Source organism: Perissodus microlepis, chromosome 3, assembly GCF_051167445.1.
Source record: "Perissodus microlepis isolate ML-2025 ecotype Zambia chromosome 3, ASM5116744v1, whole genome shotgun sequence".
NCBI lineage: Eukaryota > Metazoa > Chordata > Actinopteri > Cichliformes > Cichlidae > Perissodus > Perissodus microlepis.
This window is the reverse complement of record NC_140463.1, coordinates 23,800,152-23,821,145: the sequence shown is the minus strand read 5'-3', so window position 1 is coordinate 23,821,145 and position 20,994 is coordinate 23,800,152. Positions and strand designations below refer to the sequence as shown.

Genomic DNA, 20,994 nt, shown 5'->3' with positions numbered 1-20,994 from the left:
CCTCATCATCACCTTCATGGTAGACTGAAGGCGAAGAGTTTGCCTCCTGAATACTATTCACTAATACGATTGACCATATACAATAAATCAATAAACATTTTTATGGAGGATTTTTATCCTTTTTTATCCTCTAAAAGCAGTGTGACCTTTTACAGCTAAATGACCTCAAAGGTCACTCATTCCTTCCTGTGATGTTGCTGTGCTGAATGTTTCCTATCTTGTCTTGTGATAAAAGCTGATTTATTTCATGTCTGGACAAACAAGCTGATTTTTGTGCTCTTGTCTCTTCTTTTATCTCTTGGACTTTGTCTTCTTTCAACAGCTGACGTGTTCCTCCCTGTTTTCCTGTCAGCCATTGCTGTTATTTTTGTCTCTCTTCTCTAGTGCTCATTTATATTGTGTTCCTCGTGTTTAGTTTTACTATCTACGCGCTGCTACTCTCTTTATAAATTGTCTACATTTTCTTTCTGGTTTCAGACTCTATCCCAGACATGGCCTCAACCTCCTGCCGCCTCCTAAAGTTAACAGAAGGATGCAACATACACACACACAGATTAATGCATGGACAGCTGGTTTATGTCTTCGTAGCTCCTGTGGCTGATGGAGTGCTTTCCCACGGTGGTCAGCAGAACAAGAACCCCCAAATACATTTGGTTCTGTCGGGTGGGCGGATTAGATGTTGATAAGCTGAGACTTTTTATCGTGGTCTGGTTGGTCTCTACATATTTGGGAAACAGTCACGTTTGTGCAATTAGTCTGGATCCATTATTTTTTTTGATCATCTTATACTGAATGATTAAGGGGAGGAGGAAATATTTTAATGTGATGTAGGTAAATACACATGTGGTTGGTCTTTCACAGCTCTATGGAAAGCTGGGCAATTTTGAGTCAGCTCAGAATTTGAGTCTAATAACTTTCAGATATTAACCCCAAATTCAGACTTCTCAATAGCAGAACATGTTTTGTTTTCAGTGGCAGAAACAAGCTTCCATAGCCATTGGATCCTCTCAAGAGGAAGTGGAAAATTTTGCCTGGGGAAAAGGATATCTGGAATACCCTGCTCAGCCTGCTTTCACCACAACCTAACTGGGAGATAATGTATGGATGGAATGCATACATTATCCATCTATACATGCAACATGTGTATATTGCATCCATCAGCTCAAAAGTTTAACTATTAGTCAAAATTGACAAATGCAGGACATGTGGAGAAGGGGGAGGACTTTATCATATACATTGACAACATAATCACACAAGATAAGACTGTGTTCATTGACTGCAATGATGAGCATGGCTGGGATGACTCACCTTTGCCAAACTGAAATGTAGAAGCTGACATAAAGTGGTGCTCTCCCATAAACTGCATGTAAAATATGCACATAGCCAGTGGCTGTTGACATCACTCATTAGTTTGTGGATGAAAGACTCAAGCGGATTGCTTTTACTCCTGCAATCTTATTTTTTGAAAACAGACATTATGAGCCAATGACAACATTCTCTCTTTCAGCCTATTTTCTTGTCTCTAAATGGGACCATGAGGTGAAAAATTAACTTTATAGTGTATTTAATGAGAACTGACATTTGCGTTATCGTTCTCACGAAAGTGTTTACTGAGGTCATAGATCAAAAGAGCCAAGAGTTCAAAAACTTGTGCCAGAGAAAAACAAACAAAAACATTTAGTGGTCCATAAGTCAAAGTTTTTGGTTAAAGTTTGATTTGCTAACTTGAACTCCTGAGAAAGTAACTTAAAATAAAGAACTTAAAATTTCAAGTTATTAAGTATTTTTGGATAATCTAAAATTTCTACTTAGGTCTGGCCAATCAGGAAATGCTTTTTCCTTTGGACTTCTACACAACCGGACTTCTGTTTGTAAGATCAGAAGTCAAACGATATTGGCCATTATGTAGTCTTTAGTTTACCTTTGTGGTTATTGCTATCTTGATTTTCTAATGGCAGGAGTGAGGATATGTAAACAAAAATGGCAGAAATAAACTGCAGTAAACTAAAAATTCACACTCCTCAGAGTTGTTATGCGTTGTTAGCCTATAACCATGTTTTTTAGTGCTGTGAAGTCGGCCATTGTAGCATGGAAGACTGTTGATGTTGACTCACTTTCTGAGTCAGCCTCTAGTGGGCAGAAGAGGAACTGCAGTTCTTTGGGGTGGCTTTATTTTAGCAACTCCAGAAGCTTTGGAGTGTCATATTACAGTTCATGCAGAGTAGTGACATGTGTATCATATTGACCCTTTATGCACAAAAGCAGCATTCAGCTACTTCCAAATATGCAGAGGAAATTATATATTTTATCAAAAAGCAAATATGGAATTTAAGCTCCAAGCAGCTTTTACTTGGTTCTAACCAGAGTGTTTGGTTTGCCATTGAGGTCAAATACAGAAGAATCTGTCAAGTTTGTCATGTCCTGAGTCACCAGACTAAACAGAGGTTGATGGGACATTTGGAACAAATCTTGCTTGTTTGTGTTCTTCAGGACATTTTCCTATTTAGGCCATGAAGGCTTATGCTGAACAGGCTCGAGGAGGATACTGAACATACAGTAACAGTTTGGTTCTCATTTTTCAGCACATGCCCAGACTGATTCTACAACGTGTTCATGTGCCAGCAGCTGACAGCAAAGTGAAGGCCCTTTGAAAGAGCAATGTGGGAAACAGAAGGAGTAAAAGCAATGGGTACATATTGGAGAGGGGCAAAAAAAAAAAAAACCCATATGTGTGGTGCTCCTTTTTTGCACAAACACATGAGAACTGTAGGAGGTTCCAGGGTGCTCTATCTTACTTGGAAAGATGGATGAGTTCCATATGCTACTGCTTCAATGACTCTTTGCTTTCTATGGACTCCAGCAAAGAAGAAATATTTGTAACTTTGCCCTAAATTTCTCTTCTGGGTTTCCATCTCGTGTTTCTTTGCCAGCAGCTCAGGCTGCCAACTCTAACCAATGCTGAACAAGACTGCACATCCACACACTTATGGTCAAACCCTGGAAATTGTGCAGTTATGGTTGCTGATGGATGGTTTGTTTTTTTTCCTTCACCCCAAGCAAAACCCAAATAACTGCTGTGATGAACATGTTCAGGCATTTTCTTGTTTGGTTAATTTGTCTGAATGTTTCTTTCCGTACGTTTTCTTGCTGCAATGAAACCAGTCAGTGGTTTATATGTGTTTATACACCGCTCAAAAAAATCAGAGTAAGAAACTTCTGGTCAGTTAAGTAACAGAGGGAGTTGTTAATCATTTTCAGCTGCTTTGGTGTTAATGAAATTAACAACACTTCCACTTTTGCATTTGGTTGGAGTCATTGTCACCACTGGTAGCATGAGATGATAGATAATGCACTCAGGTACAAAACTAGGTACACTTAAATTAATTTCTTTTTTAAAAACTCGGCTAACTATTACAAATTATGAGGTCAAATGAGCTAAATGCAGACCCAGGACAAATAAAAGGTGAGCTTGAGGTCAAAGCTCATAGTTCCAGTTAGAGTGCCAAAACAAAGGAAACTCAAATCTATCAGAAATTAAAGTGCACAAAACTCCAGGATCATATAACATTAGCAGTAAATTTTAAGTCTTATAGTGTTATAGAAGAGCTCAAAAACCTTTGTGGTTTTAGTTTACATGGTTCTCACTTTTTCATTTTTTTCCAGGTTTTCCACAAACACATCTGGGTACTTAGAGATTCTAAATAGTCCATCACATAAATGGTTGTCTGCCTCCCTGAAACAGCAACCTTGAACACACTTAAACAAAAATGCTTTTTAGCGGCCACTTCAGGCTCACTCCTTACAAAATATGAAACCTTACAGAGTCAAAGAAATCTTTATTTTGTATTTGTTTTTTAAATAGAGTTATCAGGCCTGACCTAAGCTATTTAAACTCACTGCTTCAGGTCTGGTGAGTGAAATTCCCATATTTCATTCTTCCAGTACTTAACACAATTATTAGAAGCTATGTTGTGAGTATGTCAAGGCTTCACAATGAGGAATTCAGAAGCAGCTGGATAAATTATTATGAAAATAGGAGGATCTATTATGTTTGGACATTATTCTTTTTCATTTTACGTAATCCTTTTTCACCGTTTTAAAGTTTTAGGTCAGAAATAAAAGTGCACCAGTGTTTTTTGGATTCTAAAGTTGAATTCAATTGTGCAATTCAGTTTTACTGATGTAGCACGAAATCAGCCGCCTTAGGGCACTTAAAGTAGTATGCAGTTTAGACTAGAAAATATGAGTTTTACTTTTTAGATCTCTGTCATGCATCAATATGAATCTCTTTTTTTTTTATAAAAGAAAGGAAAGCAGCTTGGTCATTTCAGTGTTGTTTGGAGTAATAATGAAACTGTCTTGGAGGTTACAATGGGGGTCAACAGAGGCTAAAAAGCACATTTTTGTCCCGGGGGACTCCTCAGGAGGTTAATCCTGTTATGTCTTTGGCATCATCCTGTATGGCTGGTTGTATTTCCCACCCTCCACGATTCACTTTACCTTTTTTTTTTTTTATTATCAGTGTGGATTGACCCGCATGGCATGCTGTTAATATAGATTCATCTGCAGAACTCAACATTTAGTAACTGTGTGGATGTTATTAAGACTTTTTCAAAAGTCTACTTAATCTCTCTCTGTGTCCTTACCCTAAAAGGAAACGGTTAGTGTAGGTTTGTTTTCTAAATCTAGCCTCGTAAATGTCACATTAACTCTCCATCAATCAAATAAACTTACAGTTAAAGGCCATGTTAGAGCAGAATACTGGCTTTGAGAGGAAAAAGGGAGGAAAACATAGAAATAGTCCATCCAGCGTCTTTAAGACAGACAAGGTGTGTGCACATCTGTCTTTGTGAGGGCCTAGAAAGTGAGAACAGACCTGGTTTTTAGGTGGTTTTAGGGTCTAAGATAGAGTAGAGCCAGGTTTTGGTGGTTACTTATCATAATAAAGGGAAAAGGAGTCCATGGGTGTCCTCATAAAGAAAGAATATGTGTGTGTGTGTGTGTGTGTGTGTGTGTGTGTGTGTGTGTGTGTGTGTGTGTGTTCCTGTCTAGCTATCTTTGTAAGGACCGAAATCTGCATTCTACTATACTTGTGAGAACCAGCAGTCACTTGTGAGGACACACAACCCGGTCCTCACATTTTTGAAGGCATTTAAAGGCATTTTTGAGGCTCAAAATGGGGTTTTAGTGTCAGGGTTACAATTAGGTTATGGTTAGGTTTAGGGTAAGGGTTAGGCATTCATTTTTAATGGTTAGGGTTAGGGTAAGGGGCTAGGGAAAGCATTATGTCAATAAGGGTCCTCACTAAGATAGCTGAACGGGGTTGTGTGTGTGTGTGTGAGAGAGAGAGAGAGAGAGAGAGAGAGGTATGAAAGCTGAAAATTCAAATGAAAACATGAGGAAATTAAACTTAAAGTATGAAATATGAGAAAGTCCCTTTGTTTTGTAAATGTTCCCATCACTTCAGAGGATGTTAAATTCCTGGATCATCCCAAACCTGAAACCTTAAAGTCTTCAAACTAAGGTTCACTGATTTATGTTATGGGAATTCTGTTTTGACCTCATAAAGGACATTGGTCCTTGCAGTGTTACTGTGTAAACATGAGTCCCCACAGCATAAGGCATACAAACACACACACACACACACACACACACACACACACACACACACACACACACACACACACATGTTTTTTGTCCCATCCATGGCTTCTCTGTAGCTTTCATAATCCATGAGCAACTCTGATTGATTCCACTACTTTTAAAAAGGTCAAAGGGCAAAAAGTCACAAGTTGGGGTCAACAGACAATTTTTAAGCACATGAATGTGTGTGTGTGTGTGTGTGTGTGTAGTGCCGAAGGGCTGGGGTGGTGGTTCAGTGACCAACAAAGAAATTCCAGATGCTGAGGAATTTATCTTTACTGGGAATATGTTGTGTTTCAGCGAGGAGAGGTCATGAGAACAGAAGAAAGCACACACACACTCAAACACACACCACAAACAGAATCCCCACTTCCTTTTGGACCAATCCCTGAAAGCACAGACACTTTAAATCCATCAGTTCATTAACACTGTTGGGTTTTTAACCACAAACAGGATAATAAGATCAGGACTTGTGTTTCCCGCTGACTGTTATGCTCGGCGCAGTGTCTCTTGTTACTAAATAGCTGGGACTTGCCCAGAAATTCCTTCTCGTTGGGAAGGAAAAATCCTTTGGAGCAACATAAAACCCAAATAACACCTTAACCTTGTTGTTTAAAAGCAGCAGAGATGAAAAACTTTCCACACTTAGAGCCACTTAAGCATGAAGTCACACCTAGAGTTTGGATTGTGTGGACTAAGCTATAGTGGAAAAGTTTACTCTGTCAAATTCACAGGCAAAGTACAGAGTCAATGAGGTAGACTGAGTCATATTTCTTGTATTTTATATGGATATAAGTCATATGATATTTATGGCTTCACATATCTACATTAAATATCCATATAGAGATAATAAAGACAACCGTGATGACGATAATGGTGTTGGGAGTGATGGTGGTGCTGATAGTAATGCTTTAATTTATGAAAACGTTGAACTATAGAGACGTTTACAGTTGCAGATATTAAAAAGTATCAAATTAAGTTTAATAAATGTGATTTTAAGATAAATCTGAACTGGCAATTCATAAGGAACCCATCTCTAATTCCATTAATTTTGTGTTGTTCAAACTCTGGACCCGACGTTAAAATTCATACTTTTCAAAAGTACATAAACTTACATATGATGCGGAATTCTTTAGTCTCTCGGGTTTTATTTTTGGTATCCATATGTATTGTTAGGCCCTTTATAAATTTACCCCCTCGTGGAAAAGAGATTTATAAATCTTTATTTACTGATGGACAACCTCTGCTGTGCACCTGTCCTATGAAATAAGTGTATTTTTTCTGAAATATCATGTTTTAAGATCATTTTCAGTTAATGCTAAAATGAAAATGAACTAATTTACGCCATTTTTTAAAGTTAATAAAATGGAAAATACCCAGATTTCTTGTATATTTTAAATTTAAAAGGACAATTACAGTTTAAAATTCAAGTAAATTAACTAAATAACAGATATTGCTTGAATACAAAACATGCTTGTGTGTGTGTTTTATTATTGACAGCATTGATCTTCCATAAATATCAGGAGTTTATTTTGTTATAAAAGGACTTCCTTCCTGTCGTCAAATGCCAGCATTTGTCTCAGCTTATAGCCTTGAACGCCTGGCTCGTTGGGTCATTTCCTGTTTTAGTTCAGAACACCATGTCTCAGAGAGAAAGGAGACTCATTATTTCATATATTTGGTTTCAGGAAACACTGAACTATGTCGTCATTCTCAACTGGATTGACCCCAGGATAGGAAAAAGAAACAAAACGATGTCTTTTGAGTAACATTTTATTCCCCCGTAAGTAAAAAACAAAACAAAACAATGAAAATTTAACACAGTTGAGAGATGAAATAAGAGATGTTGAGTCATGTAAAACAAACTGGATAAATCTGATACGTCTTCGCTGTTTTTGGTATATTTAATTCACTTTGTTCACGATGTATTCATTGGCTTTTAACTGGAAAGAAATAAGACATAAATGTGTCAGAAAGTTCTGCTGCCTTTCATGACAAACATGCAAAGTCTCTGATACAACACAAGCTGTTTGTTTGGCCGTATCTGTCATTTCAGCTTTGGGCAGCGTCTTTGCTGTACTCGAGTCTGGAAAGAGGTCGTGTTGACCACAAGTCCCTTCCAGAAGAGCTCGTCTGCCAGAAAGGCTTTCGTTTCATCCATCTGATCAGGACTCCTTGTGCTCTTCGAGAAGCTTTGATCACCACACACACCATGTCTTTTCATGCCAGTAATGGCTCCATATCTCCAAACATAAAACTCTTCTTGTGATTTTTTTTTTCCCTTTGGCGTTTTAGCTCTTATTTCCGCCACGTGCCCGGCTGCAGGTTGTCATTTTTCAGCCCGTACTGCACTCAGATGGTCGTGGCTGATTTGACTTTGGAGGAGAGGACCTGCCTGAACCTCCTCTTCAGCTCCTGCATGTTGGGAGATTTGGGTCTGGCCAGGTGGAGTCCTCCTCTTCTCTTCTCCCCATTCCCTCCTCCCAGTGCCCGGATCACCTGCGGGACAGAAGACAGAGAGACTTGCCAAAATGTAATCACATATGAGAACAAGTCAGTTTTGCTGCAATTTAAAACTGATGCCTGCTAAACTAATTCAAGTCAGTACTGGAAGAAAATTAAGTTTGAATGAATGTCTGAAATCAAATCTGGTTTATATTCCACTGGATTCAAACAAAGGCTTAGACTATGTTAAAATATGACAGAAGTTCAAACAGGTGTCCTGTTTTAAGATGACATTTAAGGGCTTATAACAATAAAATTGTTGTAAATATGTTTGCAGTTAACAGGAAACAAAAAAAGGAATAAAGTTAAGTCTTTATTACTAATGCTTATCAGGGAAACACAAAGATATTAGGCGCTACAGAAAAGGTTTAGACTCTGTCAGCACACTTTCAGGAAAAGTGACACTTTTGTGGAGAACTGATTGGTCAGAAGGTTATATTTGCAGTTACCACGACGATATATTCCAGCAAAAGGTGGGGTAAGCCTGAAGTTACCTGGCTGAATTAATGACGTTCCTCCACAGTAAATATAGAGGAACAGCACGTTCACCATATAAGCTTGATGCAATGTTAGTATTGTGTTTACTGCTTATTTTCACTCCCTTCAAAGGGCTATTGCTGCTCAAAACACTGAAATATTTTCATGCATTCCTCATGTGACAATTAGCAGCACCCATACAGATCTCATATCCTGCAATCTGACATTCACTCTCCCAGACTCCATCAAAATTAAGTGAGTGTGACTTATATCACCACTACCACTTCCTGCCTTGTCATGTGAAATCTCTCTAGCATTGTCTGTATTAGGAAAAAAAAACCTTATCCAAAAAATACACCATTAAAACCAAACTTTAAACTTAATGAAAGCTGGAATTAAAAACCAAAACAATGACCTGAAAGACTCAAAAAGCTACAGAGAACCGCAGATTTACATGATGATTCAACAAGCCAGCGTTTGGGAATCTACTCTCTGCAGCGCCACAAAAGGAAGCAGAAAGTCTAAACATACCCAAAGTGAAACAAACCACTTGGGCAAAAATTACTCCACTAGAAAAAACAAATATACAAACCAGTCTATTATGGGCTTTTTGTGATCCTTTCTGGACCAACACTTGGTTTTTCTGTGTTTTCTGTATTTATGGGCATCAAGGGGAAATGAAATCCATTTTCACAGAAAGCAGAAAGTCCCACATAGTTGGTTGGACTCAGAATACACTGATAGCTAAGTCAAATTCTAGCATTTTGGACTAACAAATATCAGCAAAAACAAAGTCCCACCTCCTGACAGAGATGTAGGAAGGCAGCATGGACTCCTTCGTGGTTTTCTCTGGCTGAGACCTCAAAGTAAACTCCTCCTGTGAGCAGAAGTAACATTCAGATTAGGGCCACTCTTATCTTTAGCACAGAAATGTAATTCATTAGATATCATGCAGTATATAGTTAAGATATATCACATACTGTATATACAGGTCTGAGAAGTTAAATCAATAAAGGGGTCAAGATTTTTATTCATGGTCATATTTTTATGACCATGAAATTATTTACATAAAACAAGGTAAAGAAGAGATTGGCTAAAAATAACTATAAAAAACTCTGAACTTAAACACTGAGTTTGTTTCTTAGTTTGTTAGCTTTTATTTACATTTATTCGACAGCATTTTGAGCCATTAGTTGTTATATTTCAGCTGTAGCTGCTACTTGTTTTTATAGAGTTTAATTAGTCCACTTTCTGTTGCCTCGTCCTGTTCATTCTTGTTTCTGTGCTCCCTTGCTTCACGATAGGTATTCACATCATGTTTTACTTTGTTAGTTATTTGTCTCCTGTGTCTTGTGCTTGACTTACAGTACCCTACTCTCCTGTCTCATTGTCACTGATCGTCTTCACCTGTGTTTTGCTCCACCAGTTCCTTCCACTTGTCTGATTTCCTCATGTGTATAAACAGTACAGTCCTTCCCCTTAGTTGTCAGTTTACCCTCGCTGTGCGTTTCTATGCAGCCTTAGTGTGCCTTTATTTGCATTTAGGACTCTTATGCCACACTACATGAAAAAATAATTTTACTCATTAGTCTCCTTCTGCTTCCTTCGTATTCTCATGTGTATAAATAGTCCACTCCTCCCCCTCAGTTTTTGTATTTTTGTCATCTCTGCTCTCTCTGTTTCTTCATGAACCTGGGGTGCACTTCTTTGCATTTTGGAGTCTTATCAGCCTTAATAAATGGCTTGTATTTTGTTTATCCACTCTCTAAATTTCATGGGTTATTTGAAAAAGAATATTTTATTTATGCTACCGTTGTCTACTTCACAATTCAATCGCAGTAGTGATATGAAATTGTGTTTTTTAATGATCTTAGTTGCACTTTCTAGACTCCACAGAGAGATAAACATATATCCTACTAACCTTTTTTTTAAATTTGAAACTACATGAAGATTTTCAGAGGATAGATGGTGATGTTACTCAATTCTCAACACCAGCTACCACTGTTGAGAATTGATAAGATTTAGTGATTCCAATTCAATTATCGATACTGCTGGGCTGTGGTTGGCATTCATTCCGCTTTAAAATAACTCTGGGTTTTTGATTAGCTTAGCATTAGCAGGCTATCTGTGCAGATACTTGCAAAGAGCCAAAGTTGTGCTGCTCCAGTCTGCGTGCCAAAATATCATTGGGCAAGATATTAACCCCAGGCTGCTCTCTGATGCACTTGCGCATAGAAAAAGCATTTGTATGAATGGGTGAATAAAGCATGTTGTATAAAGTGTTCTGGAAGAGTAAAAGGAACCAGTCCATTTACCATTTAGTGGTAGGACATATTATGTGTTAAACATTTAGCCTTGTGATATATTTTATTGCTAGTAGAGGACATTTTTAACACATTAATGCCCACAAACTGGAGTAGTCAGGCTTCTTTTTTGAAGAAATATCTCTTTTGATTAGTGGGCAAAGGTTTGGTGGTACAGAAGTAGAAGAAACTCCCACCTAATGAAGCTGCTAACGTCTCGCCTTCATCTGCAGGCACTTGTCGGGCTCGGAGCAGGTCACTTTTGTTGCCAACCTGCAGCAGATTACAGATGACACAACAGATTAGATTATAGGATTGGGGTTAGTAGGTGTCTGGTATTGTCTGGTCTGTCTTGCTCTAAAGATTGAATGAACAGAAACAGAGACATTTAAAATAAAATAACTGAAAGAAAATCACTAGGTTGTTGCATAAAATTATGCGCACACTTTTTTTTCCCAGGTTGTTTCTAATGATCGCATAACTAACCAGTATAACCGGTATGTTTCCAGAGGGGTGTATACGTCTGACATGCTGGTACAGTGGTTGGATGGTTCTGTAGCTGTTGTGGTCTGTGATGGAGAAAACCAGCACATATCCATCTGCCCAGTAGATTGACCTGCAGGCCCAGTTATCATAGTGGAGGTTAGCATAGTGCACTGAGTTTAATTCAAATTCATATTCATGTGTTTCCAGTCTTACCTGTTGATCTGCTCCTGACAGTACAGACCCTCGGCATCGTCCTGTAAAACACACAGTAACATTCTGTAGTTCTGCTAACAGGTACTAGAAAGGGGATCATATTCAAATCTAGAACTTAATTTGAAATTCTCCTTCACACGAAGTTCTGAATAATAAGGAACCATTGTATCTTGAAGAACTTGCAGTACCATGCAATCCTAGAGTAATAGAGAACTTCGCGCTCTCAGACTGCAGGCTTACTTCTTGTTGCTAGAGTTTCTATAAGTAGAATGGGAGGCAGTGGCTTTGTCTTTCAGTCTCCCCTACTGTGCATTTAGTTTTGCTGCTATAGATCCAGATTTCCCATCATAGACTGCTCCTTCAAGCCCATTTTTTCCATTTGTCATTATTGCATGGCCTAAGTTTTGTCTGTTTATGTTATCTCTCTTTTCTAATTTTATTCTTCTATACAGATACAGCCTCAAAAATATGCACTCACCCCCATTAATACTTGGTTAAAGGTCTCTAGCAAGTTGTATGTCAACCAGACACTTTTTGTCATCATCAACAAATTTGTGGCATAACTCTTTCTGGATTTCTGACCAATCTTCTTGGTAGAATTCGTAGAGTTCAGTTAAATTTGTTGGTTTGATGGCACAGATGCGGCTTTTAAGCATAATCCACAAAATTGGTTTAGGTTGAGCTGTTGCAAGGCTGTTCCAGAAGTTTAATGCTAGCTTGCTTCATCCATCAAAACAAATTTTGATGTCTGTTTGGAATCATTGTTCTGCTCAGAGAATGAATTATATCCAAGTTTCAACCGTCTAGTTGTTGATTTGTAATGAAGTTGAAGAACTTGGCGGTAGTCCTCCTCCGTTGTTATTTAATTTACTTTGTACAATGTCTCAGTAGCATTGGTATTTGGGCAGCTGCAAATTTGTCCATGGCGATGTAAAACTGACTTGACTATGGAGAGTGATGTTTATGTTCCAGCAGTTCCAGTTCATGGCAGCCTTCATGGTCCCTCAGTTTTTTCTGAACATCTGAACTAGTTTCCTGTCATTTGAGGATGACTGTTTGGATCTTTTTCCAGACCCTGGTAAAGTGTTGACACATCCAAATAACTTGTACTTATGTACAGTTGTTTGAATTGATGATCCTGGAATCTACAGTTGTTTAGAAATGGCTCCAAGAGACCTTCCCAACCTGTGCAAGTCTATAATTCTTCTTCTTAGATCTTCCTTGAACTCTCCCATTGCTCTGACTGTTGCTCAGTCCAATGAGTGCTGTCAAACAAATCCTTTTTATGCTGACAAAGGGAAACAACTAGTTGTAGTCAATCATCACTAACAAGTTAAAAGGCCTTTGTCTTGTGAAGTTAGTCACATGAATGTTTGTATATATTTGAGAATGTGTGGTTCAGAGAAAGTCTACAATAAATTCAGATTTGTACACCTGGTTCTTGTTGTTTAAAGTCATTAAAAGACCAAAGTTACAGTGACATTCTTGTGTATGCTCATGATGACTGGATTTCTGAACACAACTGTGCGTGCTGCAGAATTGCATGCAACACGTCAGACCAAAAACAAAAAAAATCATGCCCAACACAAACAAATATAACTATTTCACACCTGTGATGTTATGATTGTTTAAAACCCATCCACGGTGATTTTCCTGTTCAACGTGGCCAAGCACATAGTAATTGTACTAGAACGTTCATTTCCATGACTAATGCCTCCTTGTGGACACGTGCCAGCTGTTTCTGACTTTGAACTCAATCCATCAGACCACCCAATTAATTTTCTTATCTGAACTCTACCTACAAATTTACCAAGCAAAGTGTGTTTCCATTATTTGCTTTTTAAACACCACATTTTAGAAAACACCCAATTAAAGGTTACGATAAAGCCCTTAACTGCTTGACCTCGACACACACATTCAACACTCATGCTTCTCTCACACGTCAGGTATTTCTGTCTAATCTCTGAGAGGTGGTCCAGCCTGCCAGGAGAGACCTCCTTGCCCTCTGTTATCTCCCCCCGTGTAGGAAATGAGCAGCTCTGAAGCTTGGTTTTGTAAACAGCCTGTTGAGCAGGATAAGCTGTGTGGCACGTTGCACTCATTAAACTCATCATGTGTGAGGAGATTGTATTTGAAGTACTTCCTCATACTTCAATACTTTCCTAAAATGGCTTTGAGATAACTTCTTTTTTTTTTTTTTTAAATGGGAATATTTGGGGACTTTGGGTTGTACAAATTTTACTAAATTAGGCAATGATGCAAGAAAGAGATATCCCTTTGGAACTTTTTAACCCCACAAATTAAAGCTAGCACAGTATCAGATTTTCACTTCCAAATTATCACAGTCAAGGAAGTTCACAACAGCATATTATTGTTATATCTACAGGATATTTAAAAAAATGAAGGAAAAGAACAAATGTCAGTCGTGTTATTGGCAAATTAATCTATAACTATGTGCACAGAGGCGGGTAACTCTAACCATAATGGTACAAAAGCTTAGAAATAAAACAACACACTTTTAGGATATAATTGTATGTGCATCATCATCATCAGCTTTTTTCTGATTTGTTCCCCTTTATAAATAAAACATTTGAGGTAGGCGAGGCTTTTGTACCTGAGATAGCCAAACAGTGGCCTCGGTGGCACGTGGAAGAACGATACACAGCCACAACAGCCTCCCACCTCATAATCATGATAAGTGACAATAATTACGAACTAATCAATAACAGGTCTCAGTTAAAGCCAGTGCCTTAATTTCCTGATGGTGGCTTACTTATCTCCTACATTTCTGACCCCATCAAGCTAACTCTAACTGACCTATGATCATTTATATACTCAGTGCTTCCTTGTGGTGTGGTTAAAGGACATTTTGACACAACATCTGAACAAAGATGTTTGCAGCAGTTTCCCAAAATATTCTTTCTTTCAATTTTAACATCTAGAAATAGTTTGAATAACTTTCTAAATCAAGTTTGAAACCTGTCATATCAGCCGTTTGTATGTTTCAGTTATATTTTGGTACTTTCATGCAGTTAGCATAATGCAAGCTAATCTCCAGGATGACGACATGGCTACGGTCCCCTGTTTACCTGGAGAGCGACACAGGGTGTATCCTGGATCTGAAGCGACACTTCCTCACCCTCCAGCGTGACCTTTCGGGAGTAGAGTGCCCCTGCAGACAGAGAGGCGGATTGATGAACGGATCGACTTTTTTTTTTTCTATAGCAGTGGACTTTTACAGAGGGAACTCAGCCAGTGAGTACAGTCAGATGTGCAGAAACTCACCTGTGTTTGCTTCATAATCACCAATGAACCTCTTGGTCAGAAACCTAACAATCAAAGCTAAAAAGAAACAAAAAGAAAAATTAGAGATGCAAAAGAAGAATAAAAAGTAACAAAAAGAATGAGCACAGAGTTTGTAGGGCAGAATCCAAACCTCTGTTACAGAAAAATCAAATGCCCTGCAGTAACCTTCTGATCTATTTAACACTTTCCCCGAGCACTGCTACATAAGTTTGATTTTCAAGACTTTAGTATCTAAACAAAAGAGTCCAAAAGTCTGAAGGGAGAAATGATTCACCAATACTCAGAATTTGAATCATCTTCTATTGGTAAATGATTGCCTCATCCACCTCTGGGTGTTTGGATTCTGAACACTGTTTTTCTAACTTTCAGTCTTTTGGGAGTGGGAGTTTGGCTTAATATATCTATTTGGATACCACCCCATTTACTCCATCAAAGGAGAGGTTTATCTTTCTGTAGGCTACCAACAGATGACACCATGAATAATACATATAAAAAGGTCACTGGAGTGATTCAGTGACTGGATTTAAAACAATAAAGGACTCACAAGAGATATAAGCAACATAATAATGGTCCACATGCCTCAAGAAATAACTTGTAGCTTCATATTAACAACTATTGTTCTTATTTCAGAGAAAGGCATGAAATTAAAGGACCAATACTAATCAAAAGGTTCAAACTGAAAGAAAGCTTTATTAGTTTGTGTGTGCATTGATTCTTTGCTCAGAGAAACTGAAAAAAGAAAAAGAAAAAAAAAGCGTAGGGGTCCATCTCAGAGTCCAACATTTATGCTAACAGAGTCTAACATTTATGCCAACTGAGGCATGTAAAGTATTGACAGTACAATTAGAGAAAAAGACTGAACGAGTACGGACGGTTTGGAAGGGTTAAAGGGGGAAAGTGTCTTCTCTCTAAAAAGAACGTGGCAGCATGGCTTTGGCTTGCAAAGTTTCTTCTGAAAACCAAAAACAAAGTCCTTTGGACAGGCGAGATCAAAGTTTAGGTGTTTGACCATAATGCACAGAACCACGTTTGGAGAAAGCCAAACACAGCATATCAGCACAAACATCCCATTACAGCTGTCAAGTGCGATGATTTGCGCTTGTTTTGCAGCCACAAGACCACTGAGTAAATCATGACTCCTCTGTATACCAAAGGGTCAAATGTGAGGACATCTGGCCCACAGCTAAAGCTTGGGCAAAATTAGGTCACGCAACAGGACCTAAACACAGCAGCAAATCTACAACAGAATGGCTGAAAAAGAAAAGAAAGCAAAGTCCAGACCTCAACCTGGCAGAAATGCTGTGATGAGACCTTAAGAGAGCTGTGCATGAACGAATCCTTGCAGAGAAGAGTCAGTCACAATTCTTCCAGTTGGAGAAATAAAGTCAACAAACAATAACTTTGTGTTATTGCTGCTAAATGCTACAAGCTATTAAATCATGCAGTCTACTTTTTTTTCCACAGGCATGCAGAAACTCTGTTTTTCACACGACTGCATTTGTGTTAATGCATATGTGTGAGTTTGTTCTTCTACACCCAGTGCTGCCCTAACCATGTAAAAACTTCTTCGACTTCTAGAGCATCCATGTGCTGTCTGATAAAAGGTTAAATGAATAGGCTGCAGTATAAACTTTAACTACATTTTGATATTTTAAAAAACATTGAAAGTATTTCTTATCAGCTAACAGCTTCAACATGTCATTTAATCACTGACCAGTGAGACAAGACACCTCTAAAATACTGGACATGTGGTAGCACAGCATGAGTCATTGGAGCACCCACAAATCCTGGTTCCTATATTTCCCATAATGCAACCAGGTTGCATCTTACATTACGCCTTTGTGTCAGGTAAAATGTTTTTGTCTTTTAACACCACAACTGTGGTTCATGACACTGATGCATCATAAAAGTGCAAGTCATAAACTCAAGTTAAGGCTCCCTTGGTGATATCACAGCGGCATCATTAGGGTGCATCATGTGGGCCACAACTACTTTGAATGTTTACTACTAACTGATGAACTGATCATTTCTGTGGGAATCTTTTAGCTCTTCCTTCGCTTTCTGCAGCCTTCTCGCTCTCATGTTCCAATCTGCGCTTTATTATAACTGTAGCTCAGTCTCTTACCTCCAGTGAGATAAATGAGCCTCTTGTACTAAAGCTTACTCTCTGCTGCTCCCCTGGCTGATCTGTTTAGTCTGTTACTGAGAGCCAGTGCTGCGCTTTCTGACTGCAGGGCATCAAATGTATTCTGAGAAGCCGCCGTATGCTTAAAGATTCCTGAAATCTAAAATAAAACAATCGAACAGAAGCTGCCATTTATAGTCTTTCCTTTCCTCATGTTGGATACTTTTATTCTGAAGGGTCTCACTCAGGTAGTTACATTATAGCAATAAGTAGCTACATTTACTTTGAAGACTATACTCAGTGCCAATATTAAGCTGTTTTGATAGGTTACTTTGAGTGGATAAGATATCCAAATTACTCCCCATTTTTGACTTTTCAAAATAAGAGTTTGAACGCACAACCAAGCACTACTTCCTAAAATATATTTTAATTTTTTTTAAACTAATTTTACTATAAATAGATAAACATAGCTTCATTAACTGATGCAAATGAATAAATACATTGATAGTGGTATATATATTTTCTATGTTTATTTTGATTACGCCCTCTGTTAATGCCATCAACATGCCAGGCAATGCAAATGAATATTAGAGTGTGTGCCTAAATCTGGCACACACAGATTTCTCCATATAATGGGTCCCTATGTTAATTAGTATCTCATGCACTTTTAACATAAAAATAAAAATACATTTGCCTAGCATGCACTAAAATCTTTGCTGCTCATCAGTTGTTTTTGTCCAAAATGCTTGAGTAAAGTTATCAGTGCATGGCTTTTAATTGTCAATAAATACTTTTTGATTCGTAGAGTTTCTGTGAAATTATTTAGATACTTCAACTACAACTTGATATACTCATTAAGAGCCTTTAAAGTGGACGGAAATGAGTTAAATTGATCATGTAAACAATGGGATTTGTCGCCCCCTGGCGATCATTACCGGTATGCATTTTCGGCAGGCATTTGCAAATATTTCTACCTTAATTAATCAGCATATTTTAATTAGAACGGACCATGCAGGATTGTTCATAGTCGTCATGTTAAAATCCAAGAAATCCCAGCCACAGTTTTCCCAGAGTAGTTCCCCACAACGCGTCAAATCATCTTTAGTTCCCGTGCAAAACTTCCCGCATTCATTTGAATCCTAATTTCACAATTCAACCTGTATAATCCCCCCTCCATTCCTCCCCGTACCGGTTTTCCCGACGTTGCTCGCTCCCAGCACCACAATCTTCACCGTCTTGTTGGGCACGCAGTCCAGCAGGGGGTACTCCGGTATGGGGACCAGCAGAAAGTTGCCAGACCCGCTGCTGTTCATGGTTCCCGGTGCAGGGTCGCCAGTCAGCCGCATTTAGCTCCCCTCTGCCCTCAGCTCAGCTCTGCTCTCACTAGAAAAATAAAAAACAAATCCCTGGACCCAGAGAGGGGAAAAATTACTCCAGCGCGCACATAATATCTCTGTAGAGAGGACACCGGACCTCCTGAGGTAGCCTGTGGATTATTCACGCTTCTAGCAGCTTTAAACGTGTTGTGAAATTACCATAGAAAAACAATTTTTTCCGAAAAAAAATCCAAATTATCTTCCAAGTATCCCAGTTCCAGTTCAAAGTTTTCCTCCACTGAGTGAAAAGCTTCGTGGATCCTTTTCACTCACTTCACAAACAGGCATCCCTGCCCTCTTTTGACGCCTGAAACAAATAAAAAAGAGAAAAGGATTCCGATCCGCAGCGATTCCAGATGCCTCTGACTGAGAGCAGAAAGAGGCAGAGAGGGAGGGATGTAGACTTTGAACCGTCCCCTATAATATTCCCGTGAGACCGGTCTAAATCGAGCTCCACTTCCCGGCCTGGAATCAGACATCCTGAAGCTTCTGGGAGCTGATAAAACCCGTGATTAGTAAGTAACGAAGCTGCAAAACAAACATGCAGAGCAAGACGAGGCCCTGTGAGCCAAATACTAATATTAATAATAAAAATGTCTCCTTAGCTCATTCACACGTTCTACTTTTGTGCTTTCATTGTGTTGGAAGACCATTTCTGTATTAATCACGTGACCTTTCCAAGGAGATTTTATTTTTTAACATTTTTGATTTGCAAAGATAGACAGATTCAGTTATAGTATAAAGTTTTGATCGGCATTTTCTCCCTTTTAAAAATGTTATGTATTCATTTATTCATGAAAATTTTTAAGCCCTCTACTGTTCACCTGTTTGTTCTTCCATCTTCCCAGAGACTTTATTTTTGCCATTGTTTGCCATATATTTTATCTTCATAGTTGAGTCCAAAATCAAAACCCACTTGCCGCCAAGGTGTTACTAATAAACATATAACTGAGTGAAATTTTTTCTAGGAACCCAAACAAAAAATTAAAAATGTAAAAGTTTTGTAAAAGACACTTTATCAGATTTAAAACTTATGTAAATACAGCAAAAGGTCAAGAGTTTATCTTAAAATTATTGTAATTTCGGTTCACACCCCTGTCGTAGATTTAAAAAAAATACATTTTAATACATTTTTGATTGTTAAAGATAGTCGCCATCACACTGAACACTCATTCAGTTTCACACAAGACTTTCAGAAGCTTTTAAAAAATGTTCAAAATGTACTTTGCCCAACTTTACAATGGTTACACGTGTTTATTTTGTTTGTAATTTCAATATTTCTTTTTAAATCTTTGCGTAAATATACAATTGACATGATAATTTAAGCTATTAAAATGCAATAGCTAAGAAAAAAGCTTTTACGATTGTCTGTTTAAAATAGATGTAATACTTTTATTTATAGATTAAGACATAACTGTGACAAATAACTACTCAGAACCACAGAAATGTTTTTAATAATATTTTTGATTTTTTTAAACACATATTTGTAATGTTTGTTTTATATGTAGGGTAACAGGGTTGAAAATAAGTGCTCGTATTAGATGCTAGCAGTGGAATGTAATGAAAGGCATTTTATTTCATTTTAAACAAAAAACAACCCACACACTTTTTATTCCTCCAGCGGATCTGACACGGGAAGCACCGCCCGCCAAATACAGCCTCATGCACAGAATCCAACTATCCCCGAGTGGACGGCAGCGAAGTCAGTCGGCGACACTAGAACCGGAAAATCACGGGTGATTAACCTTCAAAATAAAATAAGAGTGTCAGTAGATTAACTCCTGACAGGATTTTAGTTTTCTTGAGTTGTGAGAAATAATTAGTGTAACTACAATATAAGTTAGTTAACTTGTCTAATTATGTGATTGCATCAAGTTTTGCAAATTTGTTATTCACACATCACTGTTTCAACAGTCGGAACCAAAATTTTAACAAAGAAACACAAACTAACTGGAAACCATAAAACAGCTTTCATTTTTGGTCTCATTTAAGTCTTCTCTTTCATATTCTAGTTTTGTTTTGTTTTTTTAATTAATCATTTAATAATCAGGATCCCTGTGTGAGACAATGTGGGTCAGATGTTATATATTACCAAAACAAACACAAAGTATCCATAAAATATGGAAAAGTCAAATGTGGCGTATTAGATTTTAGTGGAATTTTTTTCAACTTCTATAAAAAATATCTACTGATGTTGATGCCAGCGGTAAGAGGAGAACAGCCAGACTGCTTCGAGCTGATAATAATGCATAGTAACTCAAGTACCTGTTCATTACAGCCAAAGTATGCAGAAGAGCATCTCTGAACAGCAGCAGAAGACCACACCAGGTGTTGCCTTGTCTGATAAATCTCGATGACTGTTGCCATATTTGGATGGTAGCGTCAGAATTTGGTGTAAAGAACATGAAAGCATGGATCCATCCTGCCTTGTGTTAACAGTTCAACCTGGTGATGTGGGTTTAATAGTGTAGCAGGATACTTTCTTGTCACACTTTAGCACCAACTAACAACCATTTAAACACCACAGCCTATCTGAGTGAATCCAAGATAAATTTACATT

At 38.0% G+C, this 20,994-nt stretch overlaps 1 protein-coding gene across 1 annotated transcript; it reads right to left on the bottom strand.

Annotated features, from left to right (window-relative positions):
• Positions 1–7,149: 7,149 nt before the first annotated feature.
• On the bottom strand, positions 7,150–19,392 carry rasl11a (RAS-like, family 11, member A). Its single transcript, XM_084923634.1, has 9 exons — positions 18,594–19,392; positions 18,248–18,464; positions 14,913–14,969; positions 14,717–14,799; positions 11,628–11,668; positions 11,415–11,544; positions 11,126–11,201; positions 9,426–9,502; positions 7,150–8,142 (listed from the first exon to the last, which is right to left on the bottom strand). The coding sequence occupies exons 2-9, from the start codon at positions 18,402–18,404 to the stop codon at positions 7,996–7,998; spliced, it is 768 nt and encodes a 255-aa protein (XP_084779760.1). The 5' UTR covers positions 18,405–18,464; positions 18,594–19,392; the 3' UTR covers positions 7,150–7,995.
• Between the last annotated feature and the right edge of the window lie 1,602 nt (positions 19,393–20,994).